This window comes from Oncorhynchus mykiss, chromosome 9 (assembly GCF_013265735.2).
Source record: "Oncorhynchus mykiss isolate Arlee chromosome 9, USDA_OmykA_1.1, whole genome shotgun sequence".
Classification (NCBI taxonomy): Eukaryota; Metazoa; Chordata; class Actinopteri; order Salmoniformes; family Salmonidae; genus Oncorhynchus; species Oncorhynchus mykiss.
The window spans coordinates 28,708,855-28,725,087 of NC_048573.1; the positions used below are offsets into that span (position 1 = coordinate 28,708,855).

Consider the following 16,233-nt stretch of genomic DNA (forward strand, 5'->3'; position numbering starts at 1 on the left):
TTAACTCTAATTAACTTATCCTCTGCAGAGGTAACTGGGTCTTCCTTTCCTGTGGCGGTCCTCATGAGAGATAGTTTCATCATAGCGCTTGATGGTTTTTGCGACTGCCTTTGAGGAAACTTTCAAACTTACTAACATATACCACATTGACTGACCTTCATGTCTTAACGTAATGATGGACTGTTGTTTCTCTTTGCCTATTTGAGCTGTTCTTGCCATAATATGGACTTGGTCTTTTACCAAATAGGGCTATCTTATGTATAGCACCTCCACCATGTCACAACACAACTGATTGGTTCAAATACATTAAAAAGGAAAGAAATTACACAAATAAAATTTTAACAAGGCACACCTGTTAATTTAAATGCATTCCAGGTGACTACCTCATGAACCTGGTTGAGAGAATGCCAAGCGTGTGCAACGCTGTCATCAAGGCAAAGGGTGGCTACTTTGAGGAATCTAATATCTAAAATATATTTTGGGGTTACTACATGATTCCATGTGTGTTATTTCATAGTTCTGATGTCTTCACTATTATTCTACAATGTAGAAAATAGTCAAAATAAAGAAAAATCCTTGAATGAGAAGGTGTGTCCAAACTTTTGACTGGTACTGTATATTGGTCAAGGACTGTGTTACGTGGTGTGTGCGGGTGGGGGTGTGTTCGTGACATGCGAGTGTGTGTGTTGACATCCATCTGAGTGGAGAGTGACTGAGGGGACAAAGTGTGTGTGTTTAGTGTTTTTACTGAGTGACTCACACCGCTCTTTGTGTGTCAATCTTAAGCCTTTCTCTCCACTTTCCCCTCTTCTTCCCGTCTTCCTCTCCTCTCTCTGTTGTTATTTATTCACGACTCTGCATTAGATGGCCCTGTATGTTAGCGTGATGCTGTCTCTCCTCGTTAACCCTGTTGCTATGACTCCGGCTGTACACACGGGGTTAAGTGCCTCCCTAAAGCAACGTGCAGTCCCGTCAACAAGAACCATCTTTCAAAGCCACCTTTCATGCCTCCGTCACGAGCCTTCAAAGAACTTTAAAACTCTCATGGCAGTATAATGACAATGGCGTTAGGGCAGTTTTTAAAGTTAAACTAACAAAGACTGCCCATTTTAAAGGTGGGTCTCTCTCTCTCTCTCTCTCTCTCTCTCTCTCTCTCTCTCTCTCTCTCTCTCTCTCTCTCTCTCTCTCTCTCTCTCTCTCTCTCTCTCTCTCTCTCTCTCTCTCTCTCTCTCTCTCTCTCTCTCTCTCTCTCTCTCTCTCTCTCTCTCTCTCTCTCTCTCTCTCTCTCTCTCTCTCTCTCTCTCTCTCTCTCTCTCTCTCTCTCTCTCTCTCTCTCTCTCTCTCTCTCTCTCTCTCTCTCTCTCTCTCTCTCTCTCTCTCTCTCTCTCTCTCTCTCTCTCTCTCTCTCTCTCTCTCTCTCTCTCTCTCTCATATATTAAGCCTACACTCTTCCCATGTCAGTAAAACATTAGCTGCCCTGGCTAGCCTAGCCACAGTACAGATGGTATCACGTTGCACCTGCACTGAGTCAAATCGCTTGTATCTGGCCCTTGCAACGCTAAACAGTAAATCACTTACGGGAAAAAAAAGAAGCAATTTAAAAGGACTTTGCTGCGCTATTAGGCAGTAGATTAAACAAAGATTACCCACATTAATCTAAGGTACATGGATTATTTTAATAGTCATTTACAAACCGCCATCCTTCTATTCAATGGCCATTACTCTTCTAGTGTGCTTTGTGACAGGTCATGAAGGTATAGTCGTAGCATTGTTCGCGTTACACCACTTGTGACATCTTGGCGACACCGTGGGGTGACAGTGTTGTTGTTAGGGGATATAAAGCTGTCTGTCGGACCTGTAACCTGGTTTCAGCGCAACAGCCGGGGCCGGGGGCGTGGATAAACAAGGACGGTGGTATGGGGGTCGTGGTCGCTCTGAGACATGGGTGTTCTAAAATGGCCGATTTGTGTTATAGGCGGTCGTGATGGTGAGATATGGGGAAACAGACATGTCTGTGTGTGTGTGTCAGTCTGTCAGTGTCTCATTCCCTGACTTGGTGCCTGTCTTTATGACTCCCTGTTCCCAACACGTGAAGATGATATCTCTGTCTATGTGGAACTCTGTCAGATTGAGTGATGGTTCAATTTGAAAAGTGGGCTCTCTCTCTCTGTCTGTGTTACATGGCTATAGGCGTACTTCGTATGACTTCGTATGAGCCCTGAAAAGACCATGGCCTGTTCCAATGCTTCAAAACTGCATCCTTCTTTCCTTCCATCCTAGAAGTAATCCCTTATATGTAGGCCTATGGACTGGATTGCTGTATGTGCAGATGGCAGGAAGTCTAGCAGTTAAGAGCGCTGGACGAGTAACCGAAAGGTCGCTGCTTTGAATCTCCGAGCAGACATGGTAAAAAATCTGCTGATTTTGAGCAAGGCACTTAATCCTAATTGCTCCTGTATATCACTCTGAATAAAATGTATGTAGGTAGTGCAGGTCTGGTATAATGTATGTAGGTAGTGCAGGTCTGGTATAATGTATGTAGGTAGTGCAGGTCTGGTATAATGTATGTAGGTAGTGCAGGTCTGGTATAATGTATGTAGGTAGTGCAGGTCTGGTATAATGTATGTAGGTAGTGCAGGTCTGGTATAATGTATGTAGGTAGTGCAGGTCTGGTATAATGTATGTAGGTAGTGCAGGTCTGGTATAATGTATGTAGGTAGTGCAGGTCTGGTATAATGTATGTAGGTAGTGCAGGTCTGGTATAATGTATGTACTGTAGGTAGTGCATGGGTTCCTTACTGATTGGCAGGTGACTGGCTTGCCGTTCATGTCAGTGGTAGGCGGGGCAAGGGGTTCCCAGTCTCGGCCTTTGTTATAGGTGATGAGAGTCGTCACTTTGCCATCCACCTTCTGATTGGCCAAGAAGACACCTTTGACCCCGCGGACCTGGAAACAAATTACAACAAACGTCTCAGTTATGATATTATGGGAAGGTTTAATACTGATGTGGGATCTGTTTGTATGGGTCCTAGCTATTTATTAAAAGCACAGGCTTGTTACAGAAGATTGTTCAGAGATCAGACTGTTGGAGACAGAACCACACAGAGACACTCCAAAAGAGCAAGTATCTCCAGACACACCTATCTATAATGTAACTGCTGCTGATTCTGGGTCAGTCGGCCGGCCTGTCAAGAGAGTCTAGGTAAGGGGAAGAGGGAATTAAACAACATGTCTCTTTTGAACTTTCTCTTGCTCTCTCTCTGCAATACTCTTATCTGTCTGGGTCTCTCTCTCTCTCTCGGTCTCTCTCTCTCTCTCTCGGTCTCTCTCTCTCTCTCTCTCTCGGTCTCTCTCTCTGGGTCTCTCTCTCTCTCTCTCTCTCTCTCTGGGTCTCTCTCTCTCTCTCTCTGGGTCTCTCTCTCTCTCTCTCTGGGTCTCTCTCTCCCTCTCCCTCTCTCTCTCTTTCTCTCTCTCTCTGGGTCTCTCTCTCTCTCTGGGTCTCTCTCTCTCTCTGGGTCTCTCTCTCTCTCTCTCTGGGTCTCTCTCTCTCTCTCTCTCTCTCTCTCTCATAAATGAAGAGGGGTAGCTTATGCAGCTCTCTCTCCTATGTCCCTCGCTCTGCTTTTACCTCTCTTTCTCCATCTCTCTCTCTCTGTGATGACAGTGTGGCCCGGGGCTAGAGGTGCGAGAGGAGAGGAAAGGAGGAGAGGAAATGAGTTCTGCAGTGCTGGCCCTCAACTCCACGGGCCACTGCCTCTCCTCCTCTAACACTTCCTCCTCTCTTCCTTTACTCTTCCCTCGCTCTGTTTGACTTCCCTCCGCCGGGAGACCTTGTCAAAACAAACCCAATGAATGATGGCTTAACCAAAAACAACTAATAAAATATGGAAAGTGAAAACGACATATCTCACCCATGTGGTATTTTATTTTATTTTTTACATCAAAAGGAGTGTGTATACTGCTTACAATCACACAACGGAAAACTGCTTCAAAACCCAATTGGGGGAGGCAGGAAAAATAACCCTCCTGGAACCCTCCTTATGCACGGCATTCTAATACATGTTGTGTGTTTCAACGCAAGCTGTCTGTCTAGAAGGCACGCAGGATCCAGGGCCATTTTAAGACCCACTCAAGGCCACAGGCGTTCCAGACACCGCTCTCCGCTGACATGGAGGTGAGACCACCTACCCACTGTTACCTTGGCAATGACTAGCAACGATGGAAGTTGAGTGAGTGGGAACAACGCTACGGAAATGAGCCATACACATTTGTTTTGCAGAAAGATGAGTGAATAAAATTACAATGCCTCAAAGCAGGTGTGTGACGACTCACACCAAAGCACACAAGGTTAAGGTTTTTGAGGGAATCATACCACACATCTACCACGCTCATTGGTCAAGGTGTAATAACACTGTCCTATAGCTAGGGGGCAGGGTGCTCTGCTCTCAATACCATTTAGCAGACACTTCTTTCCAAAATGACTTGCAGTGGTACATCAATTTTAGTAGATCATGTGACCTTGTAGCGGGAATCGAACCCACGACCTTGGCATTGCTAATTTTTGGCATTGCAATCACTCTTGCCAACAGAGCCACAGAGGAGCGCCGCATGACTCACCTCCAGTATGTCTATAAGGGCGCTCTCCTCCGGCTGCTTGGCGCTGCGGACGTTCTCCAGCACGACGGAGTAGTAGACGCCCTGCGGGTCCGACTGGTACAGGTTGTAGGTGTCTGTCTGGTACCACTCCTGCAGGGCCAGGAACACCTGGCTCTCGTCCGTACTCACTATGTGGACGTCCTGGGGAGAGGGGTTGATGGGGGGAGGGGAGAGGTGGTGGTATGACGAGGGTGGGAGAGGGAAGGAGAATAGGAGTTACGTCAACAGCTTCGATATGGCGTCAGTCTTTTCATAAAGTAAAGGGGAGGAGAGAGCGAGAGACAGAGAGAGACAGACAGACAGAGAGAGACAGAAACAGAGACAGAGAGAGAGAGAGAGACAGAGACAGACAGAGAGAGACAGAGACAGAGACAGACAGAGACAGACAGAGACAGAGCGACAGAGCGAGAGACAGAGAGAGACAGAGACAGAGACAGACAGAGACAGAGAGACAGAGCGAGAGACAGAGAGAGACAGAGACAGAGACAGAGAATGAGAGAGACAGAGAGAGACAGAGACAGAGAGAGAGAGAGAGAGAGAGAGAGAGAGAGAGAGAGAGAGAGAGAGCGAGAGACAGAGACAGAGACAGACAGAGAGAGACAGAGCGAGAGAGACAGAGCGACGGAGAGAGAGAGAGAGAGAGAGAGAGAGAGAGAGAGAGAGAGAGAGAGAGAGAAACAACAAGAAAGTTGTAATTCTTCTCATTCTCTGCATATTGTATCAACGGTGGCAGGAGAACAAACAGGTGTAATAGGACACTTTCGGGCTGTTCACAAAAACCCAGGTTTTCCACTCATAACTTGCGAGGGGCTCCTACTCTTCTGCAGATGTTAGAAACAGAGTGGCTGAGGTACAGACTCCAGAGCCTGAGTCGGCGTTCCCTGTGAGACACTCTGATTACATTAACATGACATTAGAGCCGGAGAGGCGATGCAGACGTCAGACTTCAGGAGAAGTGAGCGGTGAAGAGTGCTCCAGAACCCTCGACACATTGACAGTCCAGACACATTTTTAGCCTAGCTGTGGACTAAAAAGCACTTTCAACTGGGAATCTCCATTCTGCATGCTTTAAAATTCTGGCCTAGGTCGGGAAACCGGCCCGATATGTCTTGAATGCTGATGTATGGGTCTGCACCGCAATAGTCAAATGTACTCTGGTTCAATGAACCTGCAAGCTACTGCATAGAACTAGTGCACAACGTCCCTACAAAGTCCTTGACTGCGGCCGTATTGCTTGGTTTTTGTCATCTAGCACCGTTAAAGTGGAAGCACCGGTTAACGATAGCTGGCATGTTTTTCTTTGCGGTAAAACATATATCTGGGTCACGGTAAAATTAGGCGAACACTCAGCCACCACTTAAGACGCCTAACCGGGCAGAATTTCATTCATCAATAGTAAAGCAGAGGGGAGAAAGAGAGACAGAGGGATAGAGGGATACAGACAGCGGGTGAGAGTGGGAGAGAGGGATGGAGGGATACAGACAGCGGGTGAGAGTGGGAGAGAGGGATGGAGGGATACAGACAGCGGGTGAGAGTGGGAGAGAGGGATGGAGGGATACAGACAGCGGGTGAGAGTGGGAGAGAGGGATGGAGGGATACAGACAGCGGGGGAGAGTGGGAGAGAGGGATGGAGGGATACAGACAGCGGGTGAGAGTGGGAGAGAGGGATGGAGGGATACAGACAGCGGGGGAGAGTGGGAGAGAGGGATGGAGGGATACAGACAGCGGGTGAGAGTGGGAGAGAGGGATGGAGGGATACAGACAGCGGGTGAGAGTGGGAGAGAGGGATGGAGGGATACAGACAGCGGGTGAGAGTGGGAGAGAGGGATGGAGGGATACAGACAGCGGGTGAGAGTGGGAGAGAGGGATGGAGGGATACAGACAGCGGGTGAGAGTGGGAGAGAGGGATGGAGGGATACAGACAGCGGGTGAGAGTGGGAGAGAGGGATGGAGGGATACAGACAGCGGGTGAGAGTGGGAGAGAGGGATGGAGGGATACAAACAGCGGGGGAGAGTGGGAGAGAGGGATGGAGGATACAGACAGCGGGTGAGAGTGGGAGAGAGGGATGGAGGGATACAGACAGCGGGTGAGAGTGGGAGAGAGGGATGGAGGGATACAGACAGCGGGTGAGAGTGGGAGAGAGGGATGGAGGGATACAGACAGCGGGTGAGAGTGGGAGAGAGGGATAGGGTGCACAGTATTGGTCGTGCTCCATAATGCTTTGTGCTGTGTGAAGGTGGCTCAACCTGTAGCTAGTCAGAATAGGTAGTGTGGTAGTCAAACCTGAACAATGGTGCGTGTGTGTGTGTGTGTGCATGTGTGTGCATGTGTGTGTGTGTGTGCGTGTGTTAGACTGCAGCAAAGGATTAACACTTAGATGAATGTATTATTTCAAAATGCTCTTACAGTGTTAGGCGGGAGAGAGAGACAGAGAGAAACAAAGAGAGAGAACAAGAAAGAGACAGCAAACAACAGCAAACCATTCCCCTAGCTGATTCTCTCTGTATACAGCATTGGGATGTCTGTCTCTCTCACACTCTGTATACTGTGTGTTTGTGTGTGTGTGTGTGTGTGTGTGTGTGTGTGTGTGTGTGTGTGTGTGTGTGTGTGTGTGTGTGTGTGTGTGTGTGTGTGTGTGCGTGCGCGACTGTCCAACCATATGCCCTTCGTACCCTCCGCATGGATCTCGATGAAGTACTCAAATGTGTGTTTGTTGCTGTGACTCCCTGTGAGTAGGTGTGTGTGCTCCGTGTTGACAGATCTCTCCTGCATCGGTGAAGTCTACGCAAACCACCGCTCTGTGTTGACAGATCTCTCCTGCAGAGTATTTAGCCTGAGGAGTTGGCACTGAGGAGTCTGTAAACTTCAAGTCCCGAAGACTTCTACATTCACAGCAGCTATCCACCCACTTGTTTAACACCACTCTGAGCCCGGTGAATAATCCTCTATGGAGCTATGTGGATTTGCTGTGGATGAGCAGCTCGAGTCAGACAGCTGAAAGTAGCACGGATATGTGCTCAGGTGTGCAATCCTACGCCAAAAGCACGGGATTACTTTGCAGCAACCTACTGTGCTATATTCCCTGTGTAATGCCACTTGCTGGAAGAGCTAGCATCATCCGCAGAAAGGGAAGCGGAGGACACCGATTTGCCTACGTACAGTGGGAAGAGGGAAACGGATGTCATCTCCGCTTATTTGTGGACTTAACGCAACTGGCGACAGGCCATAACTGAGCGGAGAAACGCTCGCAAACGGTTAGCATGTGGGCTGATGTCTCTGTGGGAGAATAAGACTCTGCTGCACCTGTCACTGTGTACAACATAGCAGTACAGCATAGCAGACTTTCTAAAGAGAGAGAGACAACAGACAGTATTCTCCCATTCACTCCCATAGAGACGAGCTTCAAGGCACATTCACAGAGGCTTCCTGGGGTCGCCCCAAAGCGCGTCGGGGTGGAGACGGGTGGAAAGACGACACAAAAAAAAGGAGGAGAAGTGCGAGGAGAGAGAAAGACATGCGAGAGAGGAAGTGAGGGAAAGAGAGGAAACAGAGACTGGAAGAGAAACGGTTCCCCACAAAGCCTGTCACCATAGAGACATAAAAAGAGGGAAAAAAGGAGGGGAATATATTGAGAGAGCAAGAAGTTGAGCGAGATACAGGGCTGGAGATGGTGTTGATAGAGAAGGAGAAAAGAGAGGGAGAGGAAGAAGAGGTAAAGTGTGCAAAAGAGAGACGGAGGAAGTGAGAGAGAAGGAAAGAGAAACAGAGGCTGGAAGAGAAAGAGATGACGATCGCTTATCATTTCACAGTCTAGCAGCTCTTCAGACTAACAAACAAACAGGGTCGGCAGAGGCTGTTAACAACTCCATAAATCCAGGAGGCCCAACTTCACTTCACTCCCAACTTCACTCTTTGCATCTTTCAAAAGCTTCTTAATAATTCACAGTGGAAAACAAGAAGCTCAGCAACCATAGCTAGTTACCTCTCTCTCTCTATCTCTCTCTCTCTCCCTCCCTCTCCCTCTCCCTCCCTCTCTCTCCCTCCCTCCCTCCCTCCCTCTCCCTCCCTCCCTCCCTCTCTCTCCCTCCCTCTCTCTCCCTGTCTCTCTCTCCCTGTCTCTCTCTCCCTGTCTCTCTCTCCCTGTCTCTCTCTCCCTGTCTCTCTCTCCCTGTCTCTCTCTCTCTCTCTCTCTCTCTCTCTCTCTCCCCCTCTCTCTCTCCCTCTCTCTCCCCCTCTCCCTCTCTCTCTCTCTCTCTCTCATCACACATGTATTACAAGCCCACACACACACACTTACTTCATCTCTTTCACCTCCCCGTCTCTCTATCCTCTTCATCCTGCCCTCTCTTACCTAAAAGCTCCATACTTGAACGAGTGGCCTATCTGCTCAATCAGCTGCTAAAAGGAAATATGTAGCGAGAAAAGGAAGACTGGGGCGGTAGAAAATCATGACTTGACTCAGCAGACCTCTCCATGGCCTCCCCGACACCTAATCAGAGTGATCCGCTTCCCGTGCTCTCTCTGATCCCCTTAGGATGATACAGTACTTATTAAGACAAGCCCTGCTTCAGCGATCGGTCAAACTGCTGTGGTAAGCAGGAAGGAGTGGTATGTGTGTGTGTGTAACTCAATCACTTTCCCCTTCCTTAAAGAGCGCAAAGGGCCTGAGTAATCAAACACAAGACCCTCAAAGTGGTATGGAGGTAGAATCTAAGTAATTCCAGACACACTCCGTCCCTAGTGTGTGTGTCTGCGTGTTGTGTTGTGTTGTGGGTATGCGCGCACACGCGTGTGTGTAGTTTGTGCTATTTTCCATACACTGTCCCTAGAGTGTGTGTGGTATCTTGAATGCGTGTGTGTGGGTGTAAATGATGTTGACTGTTGCTTTTTCTCTCTAGTGAGGTAGAAAGCAGAAGAGTCCGCTCTCCAATCAATGCCATTCAATAACACTCAGCCAGTGCCACGCTAACACCGTCGACTGAGCCACAGTCACCGACAGCAAAGGTTCCTATCTGCAATACGGTGTATTGCACCATATTGGGAGTATTTCACTTGTATTGTGCAAGGTTGGGGTCAATTCCATTTCAAGGTACTGTACCTTGACATGAAGGGAACAGTATGTCATTTATATTGTGTACGGTTGGGGTCAGTTCCATTTCATGTACTGTACCTTTGGTAGGGCGTATTTAGGGAACCTCATCTGGACAAACTCATTCCGTCGGTATGAAACGTAGTGCTTGGTGCGGTTTCCTGTGGTCACCTAGGTAACAGACAGAGAGGGAGAGAGAAACACACACACCACGTCAATGACTAACTCAATGTCTCTCACACCACGATCCTTATGACCGATCCACTTATGACCGATCCTTATGACCGAAACAGAGAGCGACAGATGGAGAGAAAAAATAGAAACAAGGTGAGAGAAAAGGTGCACACCAGTAACCTAACCACCACAGGTGAACGGGAGGTGCACCATCTGTTATTCCCTGAAGAGAGAGATGAGCTCAGCAGAAATACAGTTCCTCAGCAGAGAGAGAGAGAGAGAGAGAGAAAGAGAGAGAGACATAGAGACAGAGAGAGAGAGAGAGAGAGGGAGGGAGAGAGAGACAGAGAGAGAGAGCGAGAGAGAGAGAGAGAGAGAGAGAGAGAGGGAGGGAGAGCGAGACAGAGAGAGAGGGAGAGCGAGGGGGAGAGAGAGTGAGAGAGAGAAGGAGCGAGCGAGCGAGATCGAGCGAGAACGAGAGACAGAGAGTATGCAAATCCCAGCAGGAGGCTTCTGGGTAATGATGAAGTTGTGCTGTCTCATGCTGAGGTGGAATCATCCAATCAGAGAAGATGAGTGCTGACCCGGTTAAAAAAGCCCATCGACATCATATTTTACAGTATGGGGGAAGTGTGAACGTTTGTTAGCACTGTGAGAGATCAGTGGTGTCAGCTCAATACCGTCTGCTTGGCTGTTTGTGGTAAGTGGGAAGTAGTGATTTAGGATCAGTTTTTCCTTTCAGATAATAATGAACCAGACAGGGGTGACCAGATCCTAGAACAGCAGTCTTACTTTGAGGCGTTTTGTGAATACGAGGCCCTGATCTCACTGGTGGGAAGTAGATGCAAGATGACCAAACTCTGAACGATATCTGCCGAGCTAAGCTGAAGACCAGTTTATTCAGGCCAGCGACGTGGAAGTTAAGCTGGAATGTTTTTCTGTGGATGTTAAGCTAGTAGGTGTATGTGCCAATGCCAACACTGGCGCTCTCTCTCACTGTTTGTCTGAGTCTGCATTTCCATACAGCTCAGTATCTGATACCCACCCACCCACCCCACGGACACAAGCATACCGTTGGCATGAGCATCTGTCATTTCACTCGTGTATGTGTGGGCGCTTCTGAGCTGGTTACTACACGTGTGTGTCTCAGTGTGTGTGCTTCTGGGCGTTTGAACAGTATCTGCGTGTGCTTATTTGCATGTGTACAGTATAGAGTCAGGTCCCAAAAGTATTGGTACCCTTGAGCAAGTCACTTAACCCAAAATTGCTCCTGTAAGTCGCTCTGGATAAGAGCGTCTGCTGAATGACTCAAATGTAATGAAGATGAACATTAACAGACTGTATAAAATAAACAAGACAAATACTGGGCTCTGTGGTATTCTCAAAACATGTTGAAAATGATATTATTTTATTTGAATAATATTGCTCAGAGAACGAGATTTTGTTGAATTAACAAGTAAGCTTCTTTTTTCTCTCTCAAAAAGACAAGGCTCAAAATTGATTGGCCCCCTATTTCAATACATTTCAATACCTCAAGAGGTATTGCGAGGATAACGGCACTGAGCCTTTAAAATAAAATGTTTTATGAGATTGGAGACCACATTGGGAGGGATCTCGACCATTCCTCCAGACAGAATCTTCCCAGATCCTCGATTCTCCTTCATCTGTGCCGGACTGCCCTTTTCTATTCAAACCACATATCAGTCCAGAGACTGAGATGACCATTGCGAAACTTTGATTTTGTGCTTAATTAACCATTTCCTTTGTGGATTTTGATGTGTGCTTATAGGTTAATTATCTTGCTGGAAGATCCACTTTGTGGCCAAGTTTCAGCTTCCTAGCAGAGGTTAGTGGCTAAAATGTCCTGGTACTGGGTAAAGTTCCTGATGCCGTTGACCTTAACAAGGGCCCCGGTAGGTATGGGGTTCTTTTTTGCTGATGCATCCTTATTTCGACGGCAAAGCGTGGCCAAAGAGCTTTATTGTCATGTTATCTGGCCATAGCTGTAAAGGTTTTCGTCGTCTGAAGATGAGGAATCGGACCAAAGCGCAGCGTGGTAAGTGTTCATGCTTTTCATTGGAACTGAACACTATAACAAAATAACAAAGGGAATAACCGAAACAGTCCTGTAAGGTGCAAAACACTTAACAGAAATTAACTACCCACAAAAACCATGTGGGAAAAAACTACCTAAGTATGGTTCCCAATCAGATGTTGTAGAAAGTGATAGACAGCTGTCCCTGATTGAGAACCGTACCTGGCCAAAACAAAGAAATACAAAAGCATAGAAAAAAAGAACATATAGAGACATAAAAAGCTCTAAGGTCAGGGCGTGACAATAGCACAGGTTCCAATCCAAGAGCAAATGGCATTTAGCAAACTACAGGCTTCTACATTTGTTGGATGATAGGAAAATAGAGCTCTTTGGGCACACACACTAGTGTGTCTCTCTGTGTGTGTTTCTGTGTGTTTCAGTGTGTATCTTTAAGTATGTGTCTCAGTGTGAGTGTGTGTGTGTGTGAGTGTGTGTGTGTGTGTGTGTGTGTGTGTGTGTGTGTGTGTGTGTGTGTGTGTGTGTGTGTGTGTGTGTGTGTGTGTGTGTGTGTGTGTGTGTGTGTGTGTCTGTCTGTCTGTTTGAGTGTGTGTGTGTGTACATTTGCAAGTGTGTGTGTGCATATCTCTGTGTGTGTGTGTGTGTGTGTGTGTATGTGTGTGTGTGTGTGTGTGTGTGAGTGTGTGTGCGCTTTGAGGAATGACTGTCCCCCTAACCCACATCCCTCCCAGCAGCCTAGTACTAGTAGTTAGTAATGCTCCAGGGATAATCCCTGGGGATAATAGTCCAATCTTTTGTTGCTACTGACCCTGCACAGGCCTCCACACGTAATGAGATTTTTAAATGCTCCTTCCCTCCCTTGATCTCTCCCTCTGTCTCTCTCTCTCTCTCTTCCTCTGTCTGTCTCTCTCTCTTCCTCTCTCCATTTCTCTCACACACAATACTCAGATTGAGTAACATTTCTTTAAACCTTATTTGTAAATGCGCTCTCTCTCTCTCTCTTGCGCGCTCTCCCTCTCGCTCATCACAGAATAACCTGGTGGCTGTAGCTACCATACTATGGGATCTCCATCATATGATGTACAATGTCGTAACAAGCGACTGTTCCTTCCTACCTGAATGCCAAAGCGAGTAGATTAAGAAAGGGATACCATTGTGGCACATTATTAACCAAACAATTATGAAGACATATCACAACAACAAAGAGTTTTGTAAATGTCTCTTTACCTTGACAAAGATGTAGTCGTCTTGGACTGAGAGAGAGTTGTGGTCGATCTTCCCCAGGAACTGAGCCGTCACCATCTTGTCTGAGCAGTTTTGGATCAGACAGGTCACGTACAGGTACCCTGGGGAGAGACAAATAAGATGAAAGTGAAACTTTTAGAGGGATAAACAGTGTGGATACAGTTGTAGTGTGGTCAGATTTAGTGTGCATGCGTGCGAGAGAGAGGGACAGTGAGAGAGACCAGACAGACTAAGAAAAGGAGAGGCGGATATGTTGAAAGTCATCAGGTAGACAGGGAGTGCTTTGAGTGCTGAGCTGTATTAGATACGGCACATCTTCACGAGGCGCCTTACTTCTCTACCAGTCAAAATGTCAGGGGGATCAGGCGTAGCCTCCGACAGAAAGGCAGAGCGGGTTGGGTTAGCTTCTGTCGCGACGCTAAACCGTATTGAATTTCACACAGCAGCAGCTGCATCAGCAACGACAGTCAGTAGCGGCAAGACCGCTGAAAACACATCAGCAGGAAGTGACAAGCTAGCGTTGGAAGAAAATGCAAACAGTCCAAAACACCACAAAATCAAACTTTATCTTAGGGGGGGGGGGGGGGTCTTGAGTTCTACTTTTTACTTTTTTCAAGTTGTCTCTCTTTCGTTCTCCTGTTGTTTATTATTGCTTAACTTTTGTTCCAGTCTGGCTGACTGAAAATGTACTGCAATGCTCAGACGTTTAATCAAAACAGCATACGGGGAGAACTCATTAAAAGGCAATTAGATTGGTTAAGCATTCACTTCCAGCTTGTGACACGTACACTTATTCATCCGGCGCACGGACCTGCTACACTCTCGCTGCCTGACCCGGCTGAGGAGGAAATAACGAGGAAATAACGCAAAACAACTGAAAACCACGTATCACGAAACAACGTAGCAGCTGGAAAGAGAAACTTCTGGGAAAGAACAGACTAAAAGGGAAGAACGCAGGAAAAGAGCAGATGTTTTTTTGGGGCCTTACCGTCATCTCTTCAGAACATCCAAGACCACCACGGTTTCCGACATGAATTGTGCGTATAGTTTCAAAGATGGCGTGAAAGATTACGTGATAGTGTGAGAACGGGAGGTTACTTCGAGTTTTTCCCCCCAACATGATTATGTGAGTCTACGTGCACTCGCTCAGTGTGCTGCTGTATGCATCTGGGTGTGTGACGAGACAAAAGGATGTCCGTGTGTTTGCATGAGCACCCGTAACGCTCCCCACATCAATCTCCCCAATGACACACACACAGACCCTGCCAGTCTCCCAGCGAGCCTGCTTCATCCATCAACCCATCACCTGTACCCCCTCCCCCCATCTACCCCCCTCATCACCCACCATCCCTGGGCACAGACCCTAAGCAAATCCCAGGATTTGTGTTAGAACTAGGCCTCTCCCTGGGGTTCAGCTCCACTATGTGACCAGGCCACCCACCACCCCCCCTGCTACCTGTCATCGTTTAACCTTGACAGGACCCAGGGTGACAGGGTGGCGCAGGGGGAACAGCTTGCCCTGGCATGCCTGGTCGCATGGGCCCCTCTAACCCATCCGTCTGGATGTATGAGCTGCCATACGATAGAGAGCCGGGGGAGGGTGGGGTAGATGGGAACCATGTGGCCCTGCCTAGCCCAGGAAAGAGCTCTCCTGCCTGGGCAGCTGGCCCAGACAGACAGACTCTCTGGTTCTCTGAAAAAACACGGCCGGGCTTGTTCAGGATGACAGGTTTCACACTCTGTCCGGTACACAATCAGAAAGTATAGACACATACATGGGATTTGGGAGTTGTTTCTCACTTTCTGGGGGAGGATGATGACACATTTTAAGTATGACACTTTGGTGACTTAATTTTATCAGGAAAACTGTGTTAAGTAAACAAGGTATTATTAACATGTCCTCTCCTTCCTTTGTCCTTCATTTGTACTTCCTCTCCTTCTTTTTGTGCCTTCGAGTCTCAGATTCTATACTTCTCCTGGTCTACACTGTGGGATTGCGGGTTGTGAAAGTGTACCGAACACATTCTAACGCATACACACATACTGTACCAATCAAAAGTTTGAACACACCAACTCATTCAAGGGTTTTTCTTTATTTTTTAAAATATTTTCTACATTGTTGAAGTAGTGAAGACATCAAAACTATGAAATAACACATATGGAATCATGTAGTAACCAAACAAATATATATATTTAATATATTAGATTCTTAGTAGCCACCCTTTGCATTGATAACAGCTTTGCACACTCTTGGCATTCTCACAACCAGCTTCACGAGGTAGCCAAATGGAACGCATTTCAATTAACAGGTGGGCCTTGTTAAAAGTTCATTTGTGGAATATCTTTCCTTCTTAATGTGTTTGAGCCAATCAGTTCTGTTGTGACAAGGTAGTGGTGGTATACAGAAGATAGCCCTATTTTGTAAAAGACCAAGTCCATATTATGGCAAGAACAGCTCAAATAAGCAAAGAGAAATGACAGTCCATCATTACTTTATGACATGAAGGTCAGTCAATCCGGAACATTTCAAGAACTTTGAAAGTTTCTTCAAGGGCAGTCCCAAAAACCATCAAGCGCTATGATGAAACTATCTCTCATGAGGACCGCCACAGGAAAGGAAGACCCAGAGTTACCTCTGCTGCAGAGGGTAAATTCATTGGAGTTAACTGCACCACAGATTCCAGCCCAAATAAATGCTTCACAGAGTTCAACAGACACATCTCAACATCAACTGTTCAGAGGAGACTACGTAAATCAGGCCTTCATGGTGAAATTGCTGCAAAGAAACCACTACTAAGGAAACCAATAAAAAGAGACTTTACATTTTAAAAAATGTAAAAAGAAGAAGAGACTTGCGTGGGCCAAGAAACTCTAGGAATGGACATTAGACCGGTGGAAATCTGTACCTTGGTCTGATGAATCCAAATTTGAGATTTTTCGTTCCAACCGCCTTGTCTAGTAGGAGAACAGATGATCTCCGCATGTGTGGTTCCCACCGTGAAGCATGGAGGAGGA

The 16,233-nt window shown here is 47.0% G+C and overlaps 1 protein-coding gene across 6 annotated transcripts in view; it reads right to left on the reverse strand.

Annotated features, from left to right (window-relative positions):
• LOC110531879 (VPS10 domain-containing receptor SorCS2) overlaps nt 1–16,233 on the reverse strand; it is a 325,985-nt gene that overhangs the window by 41,616 nt on the left and 268,136 nt on the right. For all 6 annotated transcript variants that reach the window (XM_036987785.1, XM_036987783.1, XM_036987784.1 and 3 more), the window contains exons 7-10: nt 13,201–13,319; nt 9,828–9,917; nt 4,618–4,797; nt 2,800–2,946 (exon numbers count right to left, since the gene is read on the reverse strand). In XM_036987785.1, coding sequence (XP_036843680.1) covers nt 2,800–2,946; nt 4,618–4,797; nt 9,828–9,917; nt 13,201–13,319 — 536 coding nt within the window. The remainder of the gene's footprint in view (nt 1–2,799; nt 2,947–4,617; nt 4,798–9,827; nt 9,918–13,200; nt 13,320–16,233) is intronic.